Consider the following 23,837-nt stretch of genomic DNA (forward strand, 5'->3'; position numbering starts at 1 on the left):
CAGATACCAGGGCTCTTCCCAGAGGGAGAGACAAAGGAAGGGAGGTGGAGACAGACACCTGGCTGGGGGGCAGGGCAGTCGGCGTATGGGGCAGCAAGGAGACTACAAAGCAATATGGGGGTTCAGGGGCCAGTAGGGAAGTAGATCTGTTGGCCTATCCTATGCCTACATCAAACCTATGAGCTGTGTCTAGACTGCATCCCTTTTCCGGAAAAGGGATGCAAATTAGACACATCGCTATTGCAAATGAAGCGAGGATTTAAATCTCCCCCACTTCATTTGCATAAAAATGGCTGCCGCTTTTTTCCAGCTCGGAGCTTTGCTGGGAAAAAGCGCCAGTCTAGACGGGGATCTTTCGGAAAATAAAGCCTTTTCCGAAAGATCCCTTATTCCTCTTAAAAAAAGGAATCTTGAAGAATCAATAAACCCATTGTTACTATCCTGGCTGGCGGAGCGTCACCACTGGCCGAGGACGGGGGTGCACGGTCAGGGGGCTCCCCGATACGCAGTCACAGATCCTTTGGAAGCTCTTCGCAGGCTGCTTTGGTCCGGACTATCTTGAGCAGTTTGGAATCATCTGCAGATTTTGCCACCTCCCTCTTTACCCCTTTTTCCAGATCACTTAAGAGTGTGTTGAGTAGGAGGGGTCCCAGGACAGACCTTGGGGGACACCACTAGTTACCTCTCTCCATTCTGAAAACTGACCATTGATTCCTACCCTTGGTTTCCTGTCTTTTAACCAGTTCTCAGTCCTTCTTACCCCATGACAGCTTCCTTTGCTTAAGAGCTTTTGGTGAAGAACCTTGTCAAAGGCTTTCTGGAACCCTAAGGTCACTATCTCCACTGGATCCCCCGTGTCCACATGCTGGCTGCCCCCCTCTAATAGATTGGTGAAGCAGGATTTCCCTGGATCGATACCATATTGACTTTCCCCAACAAAAACTCCTGATCCCGTCGACAGGTTTTGTGAGTTACGGTGCTGCTAGACTGTTGATTGTTTCTGACGTTTTCCCAGTGACAGAGTAACTCCCCCCGCCGAAGCGTCCCCACAAACGACATTCATCTGCGTGGCTCACAGTTCTGTTCTTTTACTGCCGTTTCAACCTATGTGCCCCGACACGCCGTTCGTCGTGCTGGGCTGTGATTGCCAGGGTCACCGCTTGAGCCCTTTTTCAAGATGGGCGTCACATTCGCTACCCTCAGCAGACGGTGCTGTTCCCGGGCTCCCAGAGTGCGTCCTGCCACACCCCCCGGCCCCGTTTCAGGGCCCCAGAATGAGTCCTGCCACGCCCCCCCCCACATGCCCCATTCGCAGGGCGTCATGGGATTCCTCCTCTGCTAGCCAGGCAGAGATGGCAAGATGCCTGGCGTGGCCCCATGGGGCCCCACCTGTGGCTCGGGGGGGGTGTACTGATTGCAAAATGAGCAATAAATAAACACATGACCGGTGCCAACTCTCCCCACCCCGGCAGGGCCAGGTACAGCGCTCAGCAGGAATGGAAAATCCCGTTTAATTGGCTAACTGGATAAACTGAATAAAGGGGGGGGATGAAACCAGGGGGGGAGGAGGGGGTGGCAGACTCTGCTGGGCAGGAATGCTGTGCTCCACGCCAGAGCAGTCCCTGCCTGCACCCCCCAACCCTGCTGCCGTCAGGGGCTGCACCGGCATCCCCATCAGCAGGCCAGGAGCGGCTCCAATCCCACCGGCTAAACCTTCACTTCCCTAGTGCAGGCTGAGAACAATGGGGAGATGGGTGGTGGAACAGCATGAGGGGATGTGGGGCTGGTGCCCTGGGAAAGGGCAGTGAGGGCTAGTGGTTGGGGCGGGGACCAGGGGAGGGGCTAGCAGCCTTCCTGAGCCCCCTCCCACGGCCTCTAGAGATGCCAGGTCACAGTAACGGGCGACACCCCCCTCCCTGCAGCGAATCACGGTGCAGAGGCAGGGCGGGCCCCCGGCCAGGGGCTCATGGGACGAGCAGCCAGGTCTCCAGCAAGCCGGCAGATGGCCAGCGGCTCCTCCGGGCTACGTGGTCTCGGTGGCGCGTCCGGCCCAGCCGGGGGCCTTCCCTGCCAGAGGGGGCAGCTCCCCGGCGTGCGGCAGGGAGCCCCGCTGGCTGCCGGGGCCGGGCCGGGACCCAGGCCAATGTCCGTGGCTGGCGGGGGGCCCAGGCGGCCGTGCTGGGGACTCAGTGGGCGCCGGGGGCCGGGAAGATGAGCTGGAATTCGCTGAGCAGCAGCTCCACAGCCTGGTTCTGGTGCACCATGTCCACAGCCATGCTGAGCAGCTCCCGCTCCGGCCGCAGCAGCGTCGGCCCGAAGACGATGCCGATGTTCTGCCGCGTCATGCGGTTGGTGTCGGCGTGATCCATCACCCTGGGGCGAGACAGCCGTCCGACCTGCAGCCCCCACGGTGCCCCTCAGTCCCACCCGCAGCCCCCCGGTCCTGTCCCACAGCCCCCACGGTGCCCCTCAGTCCCACCCGCAGCCCCCCGGTCCTGTCCCACAGCCCCCACGGTGCCCCTCAGTCCCACCCGGTCCTGTCCCACAGCCCCCACGGTGCCCCTCAGTCCCACCCGCAGCCCCCCGGTCCTGTCCCACAGCCCCCACGGTGCCCCTCAGTCCCACCCGCAGCCCCCCTGGTCCTGTCCCACAGCCCCCACGGTGCCCCTCAGTCCCACCCGCAGCCCCCCTGGTCCTGTCCCACAGCCCCCACGGTGCCCCTCAGTCCCACCCGCAGCCCCCCGGTCCTGTCCCACAGCCCCCACGGTGCCCCTCAGTCCCACCCGCAGCCCCCCGGTCCTGTCCCACAGCCCCCACGGTGCCCCTCAGTCCCACCCGCAGCCCCCCGGTCCTGTCCCACAGCCCCCACGGTGCCCCTCAGTCCCACCCACAGCCCCCCCGGTCCTGTCCCACAGCCCCCACGGTGCCCCTCAGTCCCACCCGCAGCCCCCCCGGTCCTGTCCCACAGCCCCCACGGTGCCCCTCAGTCCCACCCGCAGCCCCCCCTGTCCCACAGCCCCCCCCCGCCCCCCAGTCCTGTCCCACAGCCCCCACGGTGCCCCTCAGTCCCACCCGCAGCCCCCCTGGTCCTGTCCCACAGCCCCCCCCCTCAGCCCCCCCCCCCCTGGTCCTGTCCCACAGCCCCCACGGTGCCCCTCAGTCCCACCCACAGCCCCCCTGGCAGCCCCCCCAGCACCCCCTGGTCCTGTCCCACAGCCCCCACGGTGCCCCTCAGTCCCACCCACAGCCCCCCTGGCAGCCCCCCCAGCCCCCCCTGCTCCTGCCCCACAGCCCCCCCCCCGGCAGCCCCCCCTCACCCCCCCCCGCCCCACCCCCAGCCCCCCTGGCAGCCCTCCCAGTGCCCCCTTATCCTGCCCCACAGTCCCTGGCTCTGTTCCCCAGACTGGGGATTTGAACCCCCCTTACTTGCAGAGATGGGCCAGGAGGTAGCGCAGGGTGGTGTAGTTGGGCGGGGGCAGGCTCTGGACCAGCTCTGCCAGCCGCTGCACCCGCTCAGCATAGGCCGGGAGCTCTGTGGGGAGAAGCAAGGCGGCTCCGCAGCTGGGCGAGATGGGGGCTGCCCCCGGCGGCCATGGGCACTGGCCTCGTGGGCTGCCAGGGACTGAGGTAGCCTGGCGAGATGTGGGGGGCCGTGGGGGCGGGGTGTGGGGGGGGGGGCGCTGGGAGGGCGGGGCGCTGGGGGGCTGTGGGAGCCGTGGGGGCGGGGCGCTGGGGGGCTGTGGGAGCCGTAGGGCAGGGCGCTGGGGGGCTGTGGGAGCCGTGGGGGCGGGGCGCTGGGGGATGTGGGGGCGGGGGGCGCTGTGGGGGCGGGGCGCTGGGGGGCTGTGGGAGCCGTAGGGCGGGGCGCTGGGGGGATGTGGGGGCGGGGCGCTGGGGGGCTGTGGGAGCCGTGGGGGCGGGGCGCTGGGGGGCTGTGGGAGCCGTAGGGCAGGGAGCTGGGGGGCTGTGGGAGCCGTGGGGGCGGGGCGCTGGGGGGTTGTGGGGGCGGGGCGCCGGGGGGCTGTGGGAGCCGTGGGGGCGGGGCGCTGGGGAGCTGTGGGGGCGGGACGCCGGGGCGCCGGGTCCTTACTGACGGCAGCCACGAAGGCGTCGAAGAGGGCGAAGGGCACGAGGGGCTCGGGCAGCTCGCGGAAGAAGAGCTTGAGGGCGCCGGTCACCACGTGGACGTCGTCCCACTCGGGGTCAGCCAGCGACAGCCGCTCCTCTGGGGATGGGGCAGGTCAGCCGCGGGCGGGGGCACCGGGCAGGCCGGGCCAGAGACACCGAGCCACCCCGTGGGCACCGAGCGCCGGGGTGTGCGCACTCAGCCCCCACGCTGCACCCCAGCCCCCAACACTGCACCTCCAAACCTCACACTGCACCCCCAGGCCCCACGCTGTCGTGGGCAGCCCCACTGCTCCTTCCAGCCCCCACACTACACCCCCAAACTCCACACTGCACCCCCAGCCCCCACGCTGTCATGGGCAGCCCCACTGCACCCTCAGCCCCCACGCTGCACCCCCAGCCCCTATACTGCACCCCCAGCCTCCACACTGCCGTGGGCAGCCCCACTGCACACTCCAGCCGCCCACACTGCATCCCCCTGCACCCAGCCCCCAGACCTGATGCTGCACCCCCCCACATTGAACCCTAGCCCCCCACTGCACCCCTCAGACCCCCTCACATTGCACCCCATGTCACCTGCCCCCAGCTGTGAGGGTCCCGCCCCCTGGGCACAGAATGCCCACTGCCGTGCACCCATGCAGCTCAGCAGTGGGTACAGCGGGAGGGCCCTGCGCCCATGCTGCCCACCCAGCACTGCTCTACCTTGGCACGGCTGCTCCGGGAAGACGTAGCGCCCGTCCGAGGTCACCGCCCGCTCTGCAAAACAACAGCCGTCACGGGGCCGCTCTGGCTGCAGGCCGGGGGCTACGGGGGAGCCGACTGGCTGAGCCACCGCGGGGCAAAGGCCAAGGGCCAGGGTGAGGGGCGTACACAGTCCTGCAGGGAGCAGCGCCCAGGCCAGCTGCCCCCCAGCCCTTCCCCTGGGCACAGACACTCACCCCGGTCCACAGCAAAGCGCAGCTTCTGGATCACGGCCAGGTTCCCGCTCACCCGGTAAATCCCGTCCACGTCCAGCCCTGGGGGGGGCGGTGAGACCCAGCTCGGGCAGGTAGAACCCCCACGGAGCCCCCTGCCCCTCCCCCGCTCTGAGCCCCCTCTGCCCCCTGCCCCTCCCCCGCTCTGAGCCCCCTCTGCCCCCCAGCTCCCTGCCTCTGCCCAGAGCTCCATGTGCCACCGTCCCCTCCCATGGAGCCCCCTGCCCCTCCCCCGCTCTGAGCCCCCTCTGCCCCCTGCCCCTCCCCCGCTCTGAGCCCCCTCTGCCCCCCATCTCCCTGCCTCTGCCCAGAGCTCCATGTGCCACCGTCCCCTCCCCCGCTCTGAGCCCCCTCTGCCCCCCATCTCCCTGCCTCTGCTCAGAGCCCTGTGCCACCTCCCCCTCCCATGGAGCCCCCTGTGCCCCCCATCTCCCTACCCCTGCCCACATGTGCCCCCTGCCTACTCCTCACCCCTGCTCGGCGGTCCCAGAGGGGAGCATGTCTGCTCCCTGTCGAGGCCTCTCCCCGTCCCAGGTGCCAGTGGCGCTGGCTGGGCAGGTGCGAGAGGGCTCTGGGATGCCCCCAGGGGCTCCGTGGGGGGGAGGGCTAGGACGCCAGGCACCCGCCCGCAGGGCTCCTACCTCTCTCCTCCACAGCCTGGATGCAGAGCCGGACGAAGCGCGGCACCGGGTCGCTGTCCCGCTGGCACAGGGCCTCCAGCCGGCAGCCGAAGACCTGGTCTGCAGAGAGGGCAGTGGTGGGCACCACGCTGGGGTGGGGGGCTGCTCCCCCCCACGGGCTGCCCAGCCTGTCCCCTGCAGTCCCAGCCTCTGGCCACCGGGGGTGCTGTGGGCACCAAGCTTCGGGGGGGGGGGGGGAGTTCAGGAGGGGGCTGAGAACTGGGCCCAGCGGGCAGGGTGAAAGTTGCCTTATTGGCATCAAACGCCCCCCGTCCCTCCCAGGCCATGTTGTTCTGTATCGGGGGGGTGCGGGGCCTGCGAGGTACGGGGGGGTCTGCACCTTGACTGAGCCCCTTCTCCTGCAGGCTCTGGGGGGAAGGGGGATGGGATGCGGGGGGGGGGGGCAGGAGGAGGGGACGGGAGCAGGGGGGAGGGGCCCCACCTCGGATGAGCCCCTTCTCCTGCAGGCTCTGCAGCGGGGGCCGTTTGACGATGAAGCGCCTCAGTTTGCTCTTGACTCGTTTCTTCTCCGTGTTTTCAGGGCTGCGGAGGGAGCCTGGAGGGGGGCAGAGGGGGTGAAGCCGGTCGCCCCTCCCCTTCCTGCTCCCTGCAATGGGTAGGTGTGATGGCGCGTTGGGGGTCCCCCGCCTCCTGCACCCCCGAAATGGCAGGAACAGACTCCGCCAGCCAGTAGAATAGAGGTGGTTTATTGCCTCTCCAGGATACAGCACAGCACAGATGTCACCAGGTTACAGGGCAGGCCTAGGATGCCTCAGCCCTCCTTGATATGGGGGGGGGTCTCGGCTTCTAAACCCCCCAGCCTGTTGCTGAGGCTGCTTCCTCCATGCTCCCAGACAGCAACTAACTCACTCTCCTCCAGCCCTGCCCCCCAGCCAGGGTAGCATCCACCTTCCTTTGTTTCTCCCCATGGGGGGTAGCTGGTCAGACAGGTTTGGAGCCCCCTTTGCATAATGACCAGACAGCAGAGGTCGCCACAGCCCTAGCAAGGCACCCCCCCTACGTCACAGTAGGGCACTTACCTGAGGATTTCCTGCCCTCCTTCGGCCTCAGCCCGTCGTCTTCCTCGTCCCCGCTCAGGTCCAGCAGCTCGGAGCTGCCGGCCCGGTGCAGCGCGTAGCTCAGCTCCTCCAGGGGGTTCTCCAGGTCCTGGGGTGCAAGGGACACGTCAGGCCTGGGAGCAGCCAACGGGAGGGGGTGGGAACCATTCCCGGCCCCACAAAGGGGGTGGGGCAGCGGGGGGGGGGGGGCGCTAGGTCAGCCGGTGGGGAAGGAAGGAGGCCGGGGGCAGAGCCCAGGGCTCGGTTGCGGGTTGGGAGTGAGGGCCTGTGGCCAAGGGGAGGGGTTCCCCCCTGTATGGGTGAGGGGTTCTGAAGGCCTGGAAGCCACCCCGCTCTCCCAGGAAACAGGCCTGGGTGCCAGGACAGGGGAGGGGAAGGCACAGGAAATTCAGAGGAGCCTGCGCAGCCTTGTGGGCCGAAGGTTAGTGGAGCGTGAGGCCTTGTCTACGCTGGTATGTTGTGTGGCCAAAACCTTGCACTGCCATGGAGCTTTTGTGGGGAAAAACACCCAGTCTGGGGGACAAAAAACTGCCACCCCCAAGAGAAACTTTTCTCTTTTCCCCTCCCTTTATTGTCGACAAAGAACCAGGGTTGGACTCTGCTGTGTGGTCTGCAGAGAGACCTGGCTTCCGCCAGTATCCCACAATCCCTGCCCTGCTGGTTGTGCTCAGCGTTGTGTGATCTCTGCTGCCCTGCAAGCCCGCACCCCTCCTTTCCCAGGAAGTGTCTGACAGCTGAGTGAGTGGCTCCATTTGGGGAACGAACAACGAGCAAACCATTGGGGTGCTCCTGTTCTGCCCAGCTAGGAACCCAGTGGTGGGCCGGCTGCTGCTGCTGGGGAGGGCTGGCGAGACGGCTGTGCCGTGTGGACATTGCCAAGGGTGTGGGAACCGCCATGCGTGCTGGGATGAGGGACCTGGTTGCTGGGCTGACGGCGTGGGCCTGCTCCCGGAGGACCAGTCTCCGGGTGTGTGAAGCAGGCAGGCAGTTGTGATGTAGTGGGTGTGCTGTACACTCTTGTGGCCCCGGGCTCCCTCTGGTTTTGCATTTACTGGTTGCTGCGTTGTGCTGGGTGTGACCCCTACTGTCCTGTGCTGGTCTGCAGGGACTCTGTGTGTGTGTGTGTGTGTGTGTGTGTGTGTGTGTGTGTGTGTGTGTGTGTGTGTGTGTGTGTGTGCAGGGCCAGCGGGGGATGGTCCCTGAGGGAAGGCAGGTAGGCACAGCCCAGCCTCCTGACACCTGCGCTAGGCGGTGGAATCTGAACAAAGCAAAGGGTGTAGCTGCCTGGGTGCTGAGGGACCAGTTGTTGGGGGCTGGGGTGTCTTAGCGGAGGGAAGATGAAGAAAACAGACCAAGTCCAGGACAGGGGGGCCCCCTTCCCCCGAGAGGACTAGGCTCTGCCCCGGCTCCTGTGTCCATGTCGAGCCTGTGCTGCCATGTCTCTCTGAGAAGCAAATAACCCTTCTATTCTACGGCCTGCCTGAGTCACGTCTGGCTGCGGACGGCGGGGCAGGGTGGGGAGCGAATCCCAGAGACGGAACCGTTCCGGTGGGGGTGCTTTGCCAGGCCCTCGTGTGCAGGGCCGGATTATGGGGGGGGCCTAGCCGGGCAGCCGCCTGAGGCACCAACGTATGGGGGGACACCCAGGGCCGCTGCCCAGCTCGCCCATGCCTCCAGCCGGCCCTGAGCACAAGAGAACTGGCGTGTTTGGGGGCCTTGCTGACCGGTGCGGTGAAGGAAGGTGCCTTTTGTGATTGGTGTGGTGCCTTCGGGTGTGTCTAGACGACACGGCTCCATCAACGCCGCCAGGGAAACTCAGAGACTCACAGACTAGTTTACCCGACATAGTCAATGAAGCGGGGATTTAAATGATCCCGGCTTCGTTAAAATAAAAATGGCCGCCGCGCTGTGCCGACAATCAGCTGATCCGGCCCAGCCTAGCCACGGATCGGCCGACAAGGGGAGCCGTTCCACGAGGCATACCCTTACAGTGGAGGACCCCCGGTTTGGGGCTGCAAGTAGCCTTATTCCTCAGCAATTCACCCGGAATTAAAACTCTCAGCTGAGTCCCCCTGGACTCCAATAATACAGGGGCACCGGCAGGGCTGGGGGAGCCCAGGGCTGGGCTGGCAGGGGTTGTGGGGCGGGAGTGAGGGGCACTGGCTGGGCGGGGGGGCAGGGCTGGATTATCAGGGGCTGTGGGGCGGGAGTGAGGGGCACTGGCTGGGCGGGGGGGCAGGGCTGGATTATCAGGGGCTGTGGGGCGGGAGTGAGGGGCACTGGCTGGGGGGGGGGCAGGGCTGGGTTATCAGGGGCTGTGGGGCGGGAGTGAGGGACACTGGCTGGGCCGGGGGGCAGGGCTGGGTTATCAGGGGCTGTGGGGCGGGAGTGAGGGACACTGGCTGGGCGGGGGGGCAGGGCTGGATTATCAGGGGCTGTGGGGCGGGAGTGAGGGACACTGGCTGGGCGGGGGGGCAGGGCTGGGTTATCAGGGGCTGTGGGGCGGGAGTGAGGGGCACTGGCTGGGCGGGGGGGCAGGGCTGGGTTATCAGGGGCTGTGGGGCGGGAGTGAGGGGCACTGGCTGGGCGGGGGGGCAGCCCCCTTATCCCCGTGTGTCCTCGGCGTTCCCCTTGGCGTGGGGCACCCAATAACGGTAACCCTTTGCCCACCAGCACTCACCAGCCTCCGGATGACGCCCTTGATGGTCTGGTGCCAGTCCTGGATGGTGGCCTCGCTGTCGGACTGCAGCAGGAATTCGTTGCCGGTCACGGTGCGGAGCTGCCGGGGCAGGAGCAGGTCAGGGGGCCTGGCAGGGGCAGCTCCCTGCAGGGTCGCCCAAGGGCAGCTGAGGGGAGCCTGGGGGCAGGGACCGTGGGGGGCAGGGTAGCGTCCCTGAGAGCCAGGCGCATGGGGGGGCGCTCAGGTGGGTTTTCAATGCCCAGCTGATGAGCAGCGTTCCCCCAGCCAGGTCTGTGTTTCTATGGGCGGTGCACATCTGCACCGGTGCACACCGCAAAACTGATTCTGCACACGGGTGGAGAAGAGATGGGGGGTTGCTGGCGCAGGGGTCCAAGAGCCCCGCAGCCTGGCAGTGCTGCCAGGGCAGGAGGTTACTGGATCCCAGGGGGTGGGTTTCCTGGGAGCAGAGGGGCTCTGGGTTCCCAGGGGGTGTTGTGGGGTCCCTAGAGGGGGGTGCTGGGTCTCATGGGGGCAGTGCTGGGTTCCCAGGGGGCATTGCTGGGCCCTGTGGAGGGAGGGGTTGCTGGGTCCCGCGGGGGGGTGCTGGATTTCATGGGGGTGGTGCTGAGTTCCCAGGGGGTGTTGCTGGGTCCTAGGGGCAGGGTGCTGGGTCCCATGGAGGGTTGGGTCTGGGGGCGGGTGCTGGGTGCCCAGCGGGTGTTACTAGGTCCTGGGAGGGTCTGCTGGGTCCCGGGGGGTGGAGGGTGCTGGGGGGGGCTCCCCCCACACTCACGTGGATGACGTTCTTCTTGCTGGACATGTCGCGTGCCCGCTCCAGTATGGCCCCCCGCAGGTCCACGCTGCTCTCGGGTCTGCTGCTGGCAGGTCTCTGGGGGGGGAGGGGGCGTCAGGGCTGGCATGGGGGGGGGACTGGGTGCCCCCTCCCCCGACAGCTCCTGTCTCCTGGGGTGTAGGACGGTGTGACCCCCTCCCCCACACTCCCCACCCAATTCCTCCCTCCCCTCCCAGCCCCCCCAGCCCCCACTCACCCAGCTGGCGGGCGCCGGGCCCTTTTGATCCTTGTAGAAGACGAGGCTGTTCCCGGCCAGCACCACCCACGAGACGCCCCAGCTCTTCCTGCCAGAGAGAGGGGCTGAGCCCAGCGGGGGCAGCCCCCAACTGGCCCCCTCAGCTCCCCCCTGCTGCCCTAGAGCTCCCCCTCCCCTGCCCTGGCTCTGAGCTGCCCCCTCCCCGGGCCCCAGCTCCCCCCTTGCTCTGGGTGGCAGAGAAAGGCCCCTTTGTCCATTCATGCCCAGGGGACGCCCCTCTGCCAACCCCCCGGGCCGGGAGAGACCGAGCGGCTCCCTGCGCCCTGCCAGAGAGGGGGAGCCACGGCCAGCCCCCCGCCCAGGGACTGCCCCCTCCCCGGGATCCCTCCCAGCCCTGCCCCAGGATCCCCCCTGTCCCCTCCCCGGGGATCCCCCCTACCCCCTCCTCCTGCCCCCACCCCCGGGATCCCTCCTGCCCCCTCCCTGGGGATCCCTCCTGCCTCTGCCCCCAGGATCCCCCCTGTCCCCTCCCCGGGGATCCCCCCTACCCCCTCCTCCTGCCCCCACCCCCGGGATCCCTCCTACCCCCTCCCCGGGGATCCCTCCTGCCCCCACCCCCGGGATCCCTCCTACCCCCTCCCCGGGGATCCCTCCTGCCCCCACCCCCGGGATCCCTCCTGCCCCCTCCCTGGGGATCCCTCCTGCCCCTGCCCCAGGGATCCCTCCCGCCCCTGGGCCCGCCCCCCCATACCTGAGTTTCCGACCACCCTCTGCAATCTTGGTTTTGTTCAGGTGCCCGGCCTTCTCCACCTCCTGCCACGGGGAGAACTGTCAGCCCCCCGCAGCCCCACTTCACAGCCTCCCCCTCCCTCCCCCCACTGCCCTGCCTCCCCCTGCCCCCTCCCCCACAACCCCCTGCTCAGCTGAACTCCTGCCCCTCACCCCCCCAGCTCCTGCCCCCATCCCTCCCCCTCCACCACCTGCCCAGACCAGTCCCCCCACCCCCCACCTGAACCACCCAGCGGGGACCCCAGGCTCCAGCCAACCCTTGGGCACTGGATCAATTGGGGGCGACCAAGGGGATGGGGGCAGGGCCCATTCGCCCTCCTCCCCAGCGGGAGCAGTCAGACTGCGGGAGCCCAGGGGAGGGGGAGGGGCCTGGGGTGTAACTCACATGGGGCAAGTCGGAGGGGTGAGGGGGGGAGCCCCCAGGGGAGGGCGAGAGGGAGAAGGACGGGGAGGGGGAGCTGGTCCCCGCCCAGTCGTCAAAGATGTGCTGGGAGCGATTCCTGCGGTGAGACACCTGCAGAGTGAGAGTCAGGTTGATGGGTCCAGTAGCCAGCGCCCTGCCCCCCCCCCGCCGAATACCCCAGCGCCCTGCCCCCCCCCGCCGAATACCCCAGCGCCCTGCCCCCCACACCCCCGAATACCCCTGCGCCCTGCCACCCACGCCCCCGAATACCCCAGCGCCCTGCCCCCCACCACCTGAATACCCCTGTGCCCTGCCCCCCACCACCTGAATACCCCTGCGCCCTGCCACCCACGCCCCCGAATACCCCAGAGCCCTGCCCCCCCACCGAATACCCCAGCGCCCTGCCCCCACGCCTCCGAATACCCCAGCGCCCTGCCCCCCACACCCCCAAATACCCCTGCGCCCTGCCACCCACGCCCCCGAATACCCCTGCGCCCTGCCACCCACGCCCCCGAATACCCCAGCGCCCTGTCCCCCACCACCTGAATACCCCTGCGCCCTGCCCCCTCATGCCCCCGAATACCCCTGCGCCCTGTCCCCCCCACACCCCCAAATACCCCTGCGCCCTGCCACCCACGCCCCCGAATACCCCAGAGCCCTGCCCCCCACCGCCGAATAACCCAGCGCCCTGCCCCCCACGCCCCCAAATACCCCAGTGCCCTGCCCCCCACCGCCGAATACCCCAGCGCCCTGCCCCCCCCATGGCCCCGAATGCCCCAGCGCCCTGCCCCCCACCACCGAATACCCCAGCGCCCTGCCCCCCACGCTCCCAAATACCCCAGCGCCCTGTCCCCCACCGCCTGAATACCCCAGCGTCCTGCCCCCCGCCAATACCCCTGCGCCCTGCCCCCCCGCCGAATACCCCAGAGCCCTGCCCCCCACACCCCAAATACCCCAGCGCCCTGCCACCTGTACCCCCAAATACCCCAGTACCCTGCCCCCCCACTCCCCCGAATACCCCAGCACCCTGTCCCCTACGCCCCCAAATACCCCGTGCCCTGCCCCCCAGTACCCTGCCCCCACGCTCCCGCCCCCAATATCCCATCACCCTGCCCCCCATGCCCTCAAATACCCCAGCGCCCTGCCCTCCCCACGCCCTCGAATACCCCAGTACCCTGTCCCCCCCACTGAATATCCCAGCGCCCTGCCCCCAATGCCCCCGAATACCCCAGCGCCCTGCCCTCCCCATGCCCCCGAATACCCCAGTACCCTGCCCCAACACCCTGCCCCTCACCATGCCCCCTGAATAGACCCAGCACAACACCCTGCCCCCTGCAAGAGGATGTGGAGCTCGCTGGGGCTGCCCCCAACATGCGGGCCCAAGCCCCAAACACTGGCTCCCTGAGGAAGCACATGGGGCTGCGGCCCAGACACCCTCTTGTCCCTGCAGAGCTCAGGACCCACCCCAGTGCCCTGTGGCCCCCCCAAGATGTCCCTGCCCCTGCAACTGACCCCCAGCGGAACAGCACGGGCCCAGCCCCACAGGCTCCTCACCTTGGGCGCGCAGGACTCCGGCAGCATCATGGATTTGGTGTAGCCAAGCCGGCCGGCCCGGGCACCGCCCTTGCCCTGCGCCAGCGTCTCGCCCAGGCTGGCCTCTGCCAGGGACTCAGCGCCCAGGGCCTCCATGGGGAGCAAACTCTGACGGGACAGAGCAATGAGTCAGGGAGTGTCCCCCATAACCCCTCCCTCCCGACCCACAGCTCCCGCCAGCCCAGCCCTGCCAGTGCCCCTCCCTCCCGACCCACAGCTCCCGCCAGCCCAGCCCTGCCAGTGCCCCTCAGTCCCGACCCACAGCCCCCGCCAGCCCAGCCCTGCCAGTGCCCCTCAGTCCCGACCCACAGCTCCCGCCAGCCCAGCCCTGCCAGTGCCCCTCAGTCCCGACCCACAGCCCCCGCCAGCCCAGCCCTGGCAGTGCCCCTCCCTCCCGACCCACAGCCCCCGCCAGCCCAGCCCTGGCAGTGCCCCTCCCTCCCGACCCACAGCCCCCGCCAGCCCAGCCCTGCCAGTGCCCCTCAGTCCCAACCCACAGCCCCTGCCAGCCCAGCCCTGCCAGTGCCCCTCAGTCCTGACCCACAGCCCCTGCCAGCCCAGCCCTGCCGGTTCCCCCCCCGAGTCCCGACCCACAGCCCCTGCCAGCCCAGCCCTGCCGGTGCCCCTCAGTCCCGCCCCACACAGCTCCTAGCTCTGCTCTGGGTGGGCTGTCTCGGCAGGAGAGTCCGGGGTTTGCTCAAGCCCCCCTCCACCGGCTCCCTCCCATAACAGCAATTAGTGCTCGGCTTTCTCAGGCACCTGGCGGGCAGCCCGGGTGCTTGGCTCAGCCTGGACATGGCACAGGAGGCCAGGCAGCACAGCCCGCCCAGGGAGGGCCCCAGGGGGAGCAGGGGGAGGCCCAGAGCCAGCTTGGCCCCAGATCCCCAGATACGCCCTGCCAGGGACCCATGGGGAGAACAGCAGCACACGGATGTGCACACACTCACTGGGGCACGCACGCTCACACACTGGCACTGACAAGCTTGTGCAAGCGCACACGCACGCACACGCCTGTGTCACACCAACAGACAGAACCAAACCCGGGACTTCCAGAGCTCAGTGCATGAGCCTAAAGCGTGAACTAAAAGCCAGCTGGCTCCCAGCTCCAGCTGCAGGGGAAACTCCTTGTTCTCCCTGGAAGTGGTCTCACACTCCATGGCACATGGTGCACATGAGTTCTCCTGTCCTATAGTGACCTAGTGTGCGTGCCTCAGTTTCCCTGCCAGCTGAGAGTCACGCCTGGCTGTGGATGGGGGTGCAAGTTTGGAGGCTTCCCCCACACTTTGGGGACATGCACACACTCATGCGCACACATGCACACACTCATGCGCACACACGCACACTCATGCACACACACACACACACGCACACGCACACACATGCTCCCTCTCCCCTCCTTACCATCTCCCGGTGGCGCCGGGGAGGTTTCCAAGACTTGTCGCCCGTCTCCCGGTTGTAGAAGTAGCTGCGGCCAGTGCTGGGGTCAAGGTGGCGCTCCCAGGTGTCCAGCACCTGCTGCGGGGGGCCGCTGGGGTCGGGGGGCTCCCCCCGTAGCTGTTTTATCTCCTCCAGGTTGCAGTAAATCGGGGACTCCTCCATGGTGACTCCAGGGGGTGGCACCTACCGGGCATGGACGGGGGCTGGTTACTGTCAGGGCCGCTGCCTCCTGGGCACTCCCCACCCCAATGTCAGAGTTTGGGGTACACAGAGAGAAACCAGCTAGCTTGGGGACAGAGGGCCCCAAATTCTTGACAGAGCTCCAAGGGTCCTCCACTAACAGGGGCTGCAGGTCAGGATCACCGGCAGAGATCTGTGTGGGGAGCCCAGGGCTGGGCTGGCAGGGGCTGTGGGCTGGGGGTGAGGGGCACCGGCAGACCTTGGGGGGGGCAAGGCTGGGCTGGCAGGGGCTGTGGGGTGGGGGTGAGGGGACCAGCAGAGCTTGGGGGGGCTGGGCTGGCAGGGGCTGTGGGGTGGGGGTGAGGGGACCAGCAGAGCTTGGGGGGGGGGGCTGGGCTGGCAGGGGCTGCCAGGCGGGGGTGAGGGGCACTGGCAGACCTGGGGGGGCAGGGCTGGACTGGCAGGGCCTGCGGGTTGGGAGTGAGCGACATCAGCAGAGATGTGCAGGTGAGGGAGCCCGGGGATGGAACAACTTGGACTTTGAACGAGAAGGGGGCGGTGCCCCTACCCGACCCCACAGCCCCCTTCACCCCTCGGCCGTGCAACAAAGAGAGATGCTTCATGTTTTCTCTGAACACTGGGGGCGTGCCTCAGTTTCCCTTCTGTAACTCAGGCATCTTTGGGGTGGGACCAGGGTGTGCTTTTGCAGCGACCCCTACGGGGCAGGCGGGGCGCCGGCGGGCTGCCCAGGCACAGAGAACGGCCAGCGCTCTGCAGCCTGGCATCTCAGGGCCGGGCCCCTCCTCTGCAAGGAGCCAGCCGGGTGCTGGAGAACGGGGAGCAGGGACCTGCTGGCTGGGGACAGAGGCAGCCCGGAGGCCGGGCGGGGGGAGTGTGGCCGGGTGACTGAAGGGCCAGTCTGCTCTGGGCCCGGGGGGCCCGGTGAGGACTTTGCCTGGAGTTCCTGCTGTCTGTGCTGGGCTCCCACTGGCTCCCTTGTGGGGCACCCACCGGCTGGGAGTCCCGGCTGGCTGCAGGCCGGGCTGGGCCCGGGGCTGTCAGGCTCCCCGGGGGGCTGAACGCAGACCCGGGAGGGGCCGGAGCCCTGTGGGGAGGCTGCTGCACGCCCCCCCCCTCCCCGCCTCTCCCACTCCGGATGAAGCAGAGAAACGTTTGCTTTAGTCACGACTGGTAACGGCTTCCCCAGAGCCGCTTGGAACCGCGCCAGGGGCCGTGAGCCGCCCGTCAGCTGGTGCCCCCCCCATTCCGACTGCCCCCTCCCTCCTCCATGACCCCCTGCACTCCCTCCCTTCCCCCGCCTGCGCCCCCTTCCTGTACACCTCCCCCTCATGATCCCTATGCCTCTCCCACCTGGACCCCCTGCGTCCCCTCGCCCCTGCTCAGCCCCTCCGCTCTCTGCACACAGTGCCCTGCCCCCTGGCCGCCCCTCGGCCCCCCTCGGCCCACGCCCCGGTGTCCCAGGCAAACACTCACCACCTGGCGCTGGGCTCAGCCTGTCAGTCGCACCCCCCCCCCCCCACTGGGGGCAGCTGATCCCTCAGCCCCGGCACCGGGGAACTGGGTCAGGGGCCCGTGGCTCCTTGCACCAGACCGCACCCCAGGGGGCAAGCCCCTCCCCCAACTCACCCCACATCCTGTGGATTAGCACAGCTGCCCCCCCCCGCCCCCTCCTACACTTCCCTCCCTGCGGTCAGAGAAAGAGAAAAAGAGGAAGACGGGGGTGGGGGGTGAGACTCCTAAATGAGCCCAGAAGCAGGGCCGGGTACCAGGGAGACCAGGCCTGGGTCAGCATCTGCAGTGAAGGGCAGCGGCAGAGCTAAGAGGTGGGTGGAAGGACCCAGGACTGGGCCGGCAGGGGCTGGGGGTCGGGAGCGGGGGGCACCAGCAGGGTTGGGGGGGCCAGGCTGGGCCGGCAGGGGCTGTGGGTCGGGAGCGGGGGGCACCAGCAGGGTTGGGGGGGCCAGGCTGGGCCGGCAGGGGCTGTGGGTCGGGAGCAGGGGGCACCAGCAGGGCTGGGGGGCAGGGCTGGGCTGGCAGAGGCTGTGGGTCGGGAGCGGGGGGCACCGGCAGGGCTGGGGGGCAGAGGGGCAGGGCTGCTAGTGCCGTGGGTGCTGCCCCACCCCACTCCCAGCAGGCCATACTCACTCCGGGGGGGCTGGCTCCCTGCCCCACCAGATCCCTCGGGGGCAGGCACGGCTGCGGCTGGCTCTGGGCCAGGCGGGTGGCGCTGAGGCTCCTGCTGACGGGCTGCTCTGGGCTGAGCGGGAGGCCGGGGTCCCAGGCTGGCAGGCTCCGGCGGTGGCAGGCGTGGTGGCTGGGCGGGGCCAGGGGGCTAGACAGGTCCTGGAGGGATCGGTACCGCGGCTGCAGGCCTGGCACGGGGAGAGAACAGCGGAGTCAGAGCCCCGGGGGTGCGGGGAGGGGGGCAGCAGAGGGAGACTCCCGGCCCCTGCACAACACGTGGGGCTGACAGAGGGCACCCCCCGGCTCAGCACACAGCTGGGGACACCGCCCCCCTCCCCCCTCCCAGCGTGACCCCACTCGCCTCCTAGCTTGACAGCTCACCCCACAGATACCCCCTAGAGCCCCCCTTTTCCCCCAGCTCAGCGCCCCCTAAGCCCCCCATCTCCTGCAGCCCAGCGCCACCGGCTCCCCCCAGCCCAGCGCCTCCTGAGCCCCTCTCTTCCTCCAGCCCAGCGTCCCCCACTCCCTGCAACCCAGCGCCCCCTGAGCCCCGCACTCCCTCCAGCCTAGCGCCCCCTGCTGAGCCCCCTTGTAACACTTCAATGGCCGTGCCTCCATTTCCTCCTGTGCTGCCGTTCCCCAGGGGCTGCTTGCTCCCAGGGCAGGAGCAGAGGCAGAGGGGTGCCTGGCGCCAGGCCGGCTGGGCCTTGCCGCCTCTCGGTGGAGCAGCCGAGAAGACAATGGCCACTGGCAGTGAGTGACCGAGGACAGAGGGGGCTGAGCGTAGCTCTCAGCGGGGCCAGGTGGGGGAGCTGGTTGGGGGCTCAGGGCTGCCCTGACCACGGAGCTCCGGAGGCCGGAGAGTCAGCGCTGGGACAAGGGGGCTGCCTGGGGGCTCCGCGCTAGCCCAGGGTCTGTCTTGGGGGACTCTGGGGTGACGCTCCGGTGGGACACAGGGATCTGACGGCCCAGGGGTCCAGTCTAAGGCAGCGGAGAAGCCGTGTGGGAGGCCCTGGAGGGCGCGTGAGACCCCAGAGACGAGGGTCCAAAGTGGGTCTGTAGCCCTGATCCTGTGGTCCGTGACCCCCCCAGCTCGCTCCCTGCCAGACACTCACCCTGGGCCGGGTGCTGCAGGGTGCCCACAGCTGCGGGCAGCGTGGCACTCAGCCACGGGCCACTCTCCATGCCAGGGCCCACCTCTGCCACGTAGGTGGCCGGCACGAAGATGGGCCGGGCCCTGCGGGGGTCGCTCTGCCGGCGCACCTGCCACCAGTCCTCATTGGACTTGTGCAGCAGCAGGAAGCACTCGCCCTCGGTGATGGAGACCTGGCGCCCGTCCTCCGCCTCGTACTGGTAGTCGTAGAGTGCCCGCAGCGCCACGGCCGGGGAGGAGTCCGGCGAGGGGCCAGCCCGGCGCCAGGACCGGCCTTCCAGCCGCCACCGCCCGGACAGCATCTCTGCGAGGGGACGAGCGGCCGGCCCCCCTGTGTGCGCTGCAAGCCCAGACCGGCCAGGGCCCAGCACTGTCATCTGCAAGGAGAAGGCAGGGGACCAGGCTGAGACCCGGGGTGCTAGCCCCGAAGGCCCCCGAGACAGCAACAGCACAGGGAAAGGGGGCCAGCTGGCTCGAGGGCCGGGGACGGGGCCTTTCCCCTCTGGGGAGCGTGGAACCGGTGTGGGCCCTGCCCGGGGGAGCGTGTCCATCCCCTGGTGCATGTGCCCAGGCGGACCAGCCCGCTCTCACCCCAGACCCAGTCTCAGGCCCACCACTGGACAGGCAGGGCACCCCCCAGAGGATGGGACGTGGCTGCCTGCCCTCCCCGAAGGACGTGTCCGAGCCAGGCCCCAGCACCCTGGTAGTGGCCGGAGGGTGAGGCCACGTGGCTACAGGAAGCCTAGATCTGCTACAACAGGAAGCCAGCCAGCTCTGCGGCTTTTCAGCCTGTGGCTCATCGGAGGCAGCCACGCACGGCTGGGGAGGGGGGCAGGGCCCCCACATGTCCCTCCTCTCCGGACCAAGCAGCTCTCCTCCTGGGCCAGAGCCAGGGGCTGTATGGTGCGATCCCCCCATTCTACCCGCTTCTCCCCTAGGTGACCCCAATATGGCCCCTAGGGGCAGGACGCTGGGACTCAGAGCCCTCTAGGGGAGGCATCTTCCGGGCCCTTCCACCCTGTATCCCCCCTGGCTGTGGGGATGGAGCCGAAGCCAGGGCCTGGCGTGGCACCGGGGCCAACCCATGGTCTGTGCCTGCAGGCTTGTTCCACATGCCCAGAGCAAAGGGGGACATCTGTGTGGGGCTGGGCTAAGGAGGGGACCAGCTGAGCCCAGAGTGAGTCCAGGAAGGGCTCAGGCGCCGGGACCAACTGGACTGGGTGCATTGGTGCGACGCACGAGGCAGGAGGACTCACCACGGCCGTGGCACTGCCATGGGGCTGGCCCGCAGGACCTGGGGACGGAGGGAGAAAAGCAGTCACTGCAGGGTTAATGCGCTCTGGGCTCCTGTGATGGCGATCAGGGTTACGTGTCCGCAACAAACCTTGCACAGACAGGGTGAGCTATGCGAAGCTTACAGCTCTCTGGCTGCGGCCGTACCCTTTGGGGGCGGGTCTCATTCTTGTACAGGACGATAGGAACGCTGGCTGTGTGTCTCTATTCCAAACAGCAGGCCCTGGAGTAACCCACACAAGAGCCAGCCCGGGTGTCTGGGGGTCGCCTCTGGTTGATTGGCCCATCCAGGAACAGTCAAGAAACATGAAGCACCAGTTGGACTTCTCTGCAAACCTGCAATCCGGCAGGTGGGCCCAGGCGTCGGCTTGTAAAGGCCTGAATTTTGCATGGACAGGTGACTTCCTCCTGACAAATGCCATTTTCTCCAGAGACTTGATTTAAGCCAGCCACAGTATCCCACCGCTGCCACAAGCGTGCACCAAGAACTTTGCATTCGGTGCATGTAATTTAGCAATGTTAACTCTCACACTTTCTTCCTTTTTATGAATAAGCCGTGAGATGTTAAGAGTCCAAAGGATTGGCACAGCGCGCGCCGTTGGGTAAGAACTGAGGTGTAAATTGACCTGGGAGGTGGCTGGCCCTTTGGGACTGGGAGAACCTGTTTGGAGTTGGTGAGACTGGTTTTCAGAACCTCTCAGCTGTGTACGGCGCGGGGCTGGCTGTGGCCCAGGGAATGTGGGGGTGTCTAAGGGGATTTGCTTGTGAAGCTTTGTGCTGGCCAGGGAGGCAGCTCTGCATGGCTGGTTTGGTGCCTTAGAGAGGAGGACCCCCCCAGTACGTAGCCCTGGTTCTGAGCAATTCGTCCTGACTTGACTCTCAGCGGTGCCCCCGCAGGAACCTGCATTATTACCGCACCCGGGGCTGAAGCGGGTGCCTCTGTCACCAAGGGCTGAGGGCCAGAGCTGCGCTTGGAAAGCTGATGCCCCTGCCAGCCCAGGATCTAAGCCCGGTCGTCTGCTCTCCCTCGCCCCACTGACAGAGCAGGAAGCTGGGACACAGGAGGAAGGATACCCCCGCCCCGGTAGAATTACCAGCACAACGAGGGATTGAACCCAGGAGTCCTGACTCCTGCCCCTGCCCCGGGCCATGGTGCCTTTGACTGCCCATTCTGCGTGTGAGCATGGGCACGGGCAGCCAGTCCACACCCTCCGCTGCAGCCAAGAACCAGGGCAACCCTCCGTACCAGGGAGGGAGTTAAGGCCTGGAGCGACTAGCCAGGGGCTGGGTTGTGGGGGTGCTTGGAGCCTGTTGGTGCTCTGGCTCTACCAGGAGTGGGGGGCTGGGTTGAGGAGTGGGCGTGGGGTCAGGGACCCTGAAAAGGCAGCTGCTGGCCCAGCCTGCCCCCCCCTCCTCCCCCTTCCCGTCCTGGAGCAGCACAAAGGACCTGGTTTGAATTGTTTTCCTACAAGTCACACACACACCCCCGCCACATAGAGAGCGCAGGTACCGCATTTCCGCTCCACGAGGGGCACCGGCTTCCTGTGCACCGAGCTGCGGCGCAAGCCGAGCGCGCCTCTCTGTCTCCCGCGCCCTGGGGCGCTGCCCCCGCTCAGTACGGGCGGGAAGGGCCCGGGGAGAACAGCCCCATGTAGAATAAAACTGGCGTGAGAGAAGAGTCCATCCTCCATACCACACCACTTCCACTGCACCCCCAGGCCAAGCCTCGATTTGATAGGATGCAGCTAGCTCTGGGTGGTGCCTCTACACAGTAGCCAGCGATGGGGGACAACATGGATTAACAGCCCTTCAAGACGCTGCATCCCCCAAGCCCTCTCTGCTTGCTTGCCACTGATTGCAAAATATGCCAGCTCTCCCACCGGGCGGCTAGTCCCCAGGGACCCTTCAATCTTGTCACTTTGGGGGAGCATGTCTGAAAGCCAGGCCTTTGTCAATCCCCCGCCTCCGTTCAGTTCTATCGCTGGCCCTCGCCCCCACGCTGCTGGTTCTGCAGTGGACTGTCCTTGGCTGGTCTCTGGTTAAACAGGCCCCTTGGCTTACGTGCGAAACCAGCGGCAACCCATGGAAAATGCAGATCCTGCAGCTGAGATGCTGAGCCAACGGCAGCCGGACCCAATGGGCACTGCGGGGAGGCAGGATGCCTCGGACAACCAGAGGCTGCCCCCACTGAGAGGGAAGGGGGCTGCAGGGTTAAGAGATCAGGGTTACTCTGCCACTAACTCACTGGTGACCGTGGCCATGTCATTTTCGCTAGCCCTGGCCTCAGTTTCCCCATCTGCAAAATGGGGATGACAATCCTGCCTTGGTCTGTGTGATCAATTCAGCATGACAGAGATTGTCTGTCGCTGTGTCTGAGCAGTGCCCAGCCCAGTGGGGCCCTGGTTGTGCTACCGGAATCCACCTATGCAGCAGCCCCGAAGCTGGGCTCCCCTGCCTCTGGAGGAAAGCCAAACAGGCCTGCCGTGGGGTAGGGGAGAGTTGGCGGCTGCTTGCTAAAGAGATCAGAGGAGCCCGAGGCTGAAGAGCAGGGAGGAAGACCCGATGTGACTCTCCGGGCCAGGCTTCACTGCTGCAAACCTTCCCAAAGGGAAACCAAACCCTCCAGAGATGGCACCCATGGGTGCTGACCCGTCCTGTGCCTCCCACAAACAAAGCCGCCAACCTTCCCGTCTTCTCTACCCAGCCAGTTGCACAGCCCCTTGTTTGCTGATGGGCATTGGGAACCCTGGCACCTTGTCCTACAGCTGACACTTCGGGGGCGTGAATATCTGGGACAGGCGGGGTGGTCCTGAGCCCCTGAAACAGGCCAGCTGGCAGCGTGTGCCACACAAGACTTCCTGGGACAGGCACCCGCAGAGCAGGCCCATGGTGGGAAAACGCAGACAGTCCAGCCTTCCCAAGAGTTGAGAGTCCCAGCTACCACCTCTCTGTTTTTCCTCCATCCTGGGCAGCCTTGCTGGCTCCCCCAGACGCTGTTTTGAAAGCTTGTGCACTGGGGCTGGGCTGGCGACACACGACATGTGGCTGGAATCGCCGGCTCAGCGCCTTTGCCTCCCACCACCTCCTGCACCCGGCCCTTGCCGGCGGTGCGTGGCCCCGACCCGGTGGCGGCTGTGCATGGCTCCAGCCCGATGGTGGCGGTGGGTAGCCCCAGCCCGGCGGTAGCCCTCTCTATCTGTACGGGATGCCCAGGCAGTAGTGCCCATGTGACTCTGAGGGTTTTTCGTGCCAGCTTGTGCTATTCGGGGGAGGGGGCTTTACAGACATACCCCCCCCCCCAGGTATCTTTCTAGGGAGACCCATTGCTCTGAGCTGCAGCTCATCAGCGCTTCAGTCCTAGCGCAGCAGGCAGCCTGCGACTGGCAAGCCCCCCCGGCAGCCGGTACCTTGTCCCCAGCTAAGAGGCTGGGCAGAGCAGCCCTTCCCTGCCCCATCGGGCCCCTTACCTGGCCAGTCGCTCCCCTCCCTGGAGCAGGACCTCCTGCAACTTTGGTGGCAGCTTCTCAGCAGCTGCTGCCAGAGGAGGAGGGTCCTGGGACAGCTCAGCCCACGTCAGCCACTCTAGTGACACCTCCCCGGCCATGTGACAGGCAGCTAGGGCTGGCCCTGGGCACAGAGCTGCGCTGTCGGTTGGAGGCCTCCAGACTGCAAGGTTCTTGGTGGGAGGAGAGTACGGTCTAGTGGTTAGAGCAGGGTTCCGTTCCCAGATCTGGGAGGCTCTTCGGCACAGCCAGGATGAGCTAGGAGTGCATCACGGCGGCCGTGGAGTCTGGCTGGTGCTCGTTGGTCTGTGTGGTACCAGCAGGGTTACCTGAGCACATGCTGGTCTCTCCACTACCTCAGCACCCTGGGGTGTGCTTAAGCCTGGTGCATCTCCATCCTTGTCCCGTGTGGCATGAAGATAAGTGTCACCCTCAAGAGAGTCCTTGTGGATAATTCCCTGAAAACATCCACGCAGTGTGCAGCGGCAGACAAAAAATGTTAGGAATCATTTCAAAGGGGATCGAGAATAAGACAGAGAATATCTTATTGGCTCTCTGTAAAACCATGGGATGTCCACATCTTGAATACTGTGTAGAGATGTAGTCGCCTCATCTGAAAAAAAATAAAATAAAAAAATCTTGGCCTTGGAAAATGTTCAGAAAAGGCAACATAGCAAAAATGATTAGGGGTTTG

General features: G+C 66.8%; 1 protein-coding gene across 5 annotated transcripts; it reads right to left on the bottom strand.

Annotated features, from left to right (window-relative positions):
* Positions 1-126: 126 nt before the first annotated feature.
* Positions 127-23,732, bottom strand: ARHGAP9 (Rho GTPase activating protein 9). 5 transcript variants are annotated; one of them, XM_075901781.2, is made up of 19 exons: positions 23,108-23,732; positions 19,604-19,641; positions 18,310-18,724; positions 17,156-17,382; positions 14,774-14,992; positions 13,334-13,480; positions 11,762-11,890; positions 11,339-11,400; positions 10,588-10,675; positions 10,332-10,427; positions 9,539-9,637; positions 6,820-6,946; positions 6,222-6,335; positions 5,741-5,839; positions 5,064-5,141; positions 4,828-4,881; positions 4,091-4,225; positions 3,427-3,532; positions 127-2,373 (listed from the first exon to the last, which is right to left on the bottom strand). In XM_075901781.2, exons 3-19 carry the CDS (start codon positions 18,722-18,724, stop codon positions 2,187-2,189), a joined length of 2,382 nt encoding a protein of 793 aa, XP_075757896.2. In that variant the 5' UTR covers positions 19,604-19,641; positions 23,108-23,732; the 3' UTR covers positions 127-2,186. The 5 variants fall into 5 exon arrangements, with proteins under 5 accessions (XP_075757896.2, XP_075757895.2, XP_075757894.2 ...); XM_075901780.2 differs by having other exon boundaries at positions 18,310-19,641; XM_075901779.2 differs by having other exon boundaries at positions 18,310-23,732.
* Positions 23,733-23,837: the final 105 nt, after the last annotated feature.

This window comes from Pelodiscus sinensis, chromosome 31 (genome assembly GCF_052426305.1).
Source record: "Pelodiscus sinensis isolate ZL-2025 chromosome 31, ASM5242630v1, whole genome shotgun sequence".
NCBI lineage: Eukaryota > Metazoa > Chordata > Testudines > Trionychidae > Pelodiscus > Pelodiscus sinensis.

Excerpts from the sequence above, each read along its gene's own strand:
- ARHGAP9 (XM_075901780.2), bottom strand. The coding sequence starts at position 18,910 with ATGCACCAGGGGATGGACACGCTCCCCCGGGCAGGGCCCACACCGGTT. Across the intron at positions 11,891-13,333 it reads CGGAGTCCTGCGCGCCCAAG|GTGTCTCACCGCAGGAATCG; the intron begins GTGAGGAGCCTG and ends CTCACTCTGCAG. Across the intron at positions 6,336-6,819 it reads GGAGGGCAGGAAATCCTCAG|GCTCCCTCCGCAGCCCTGAA; the intron begins GTAAGTGCCCTA and ends GCCCCCCTCCAG.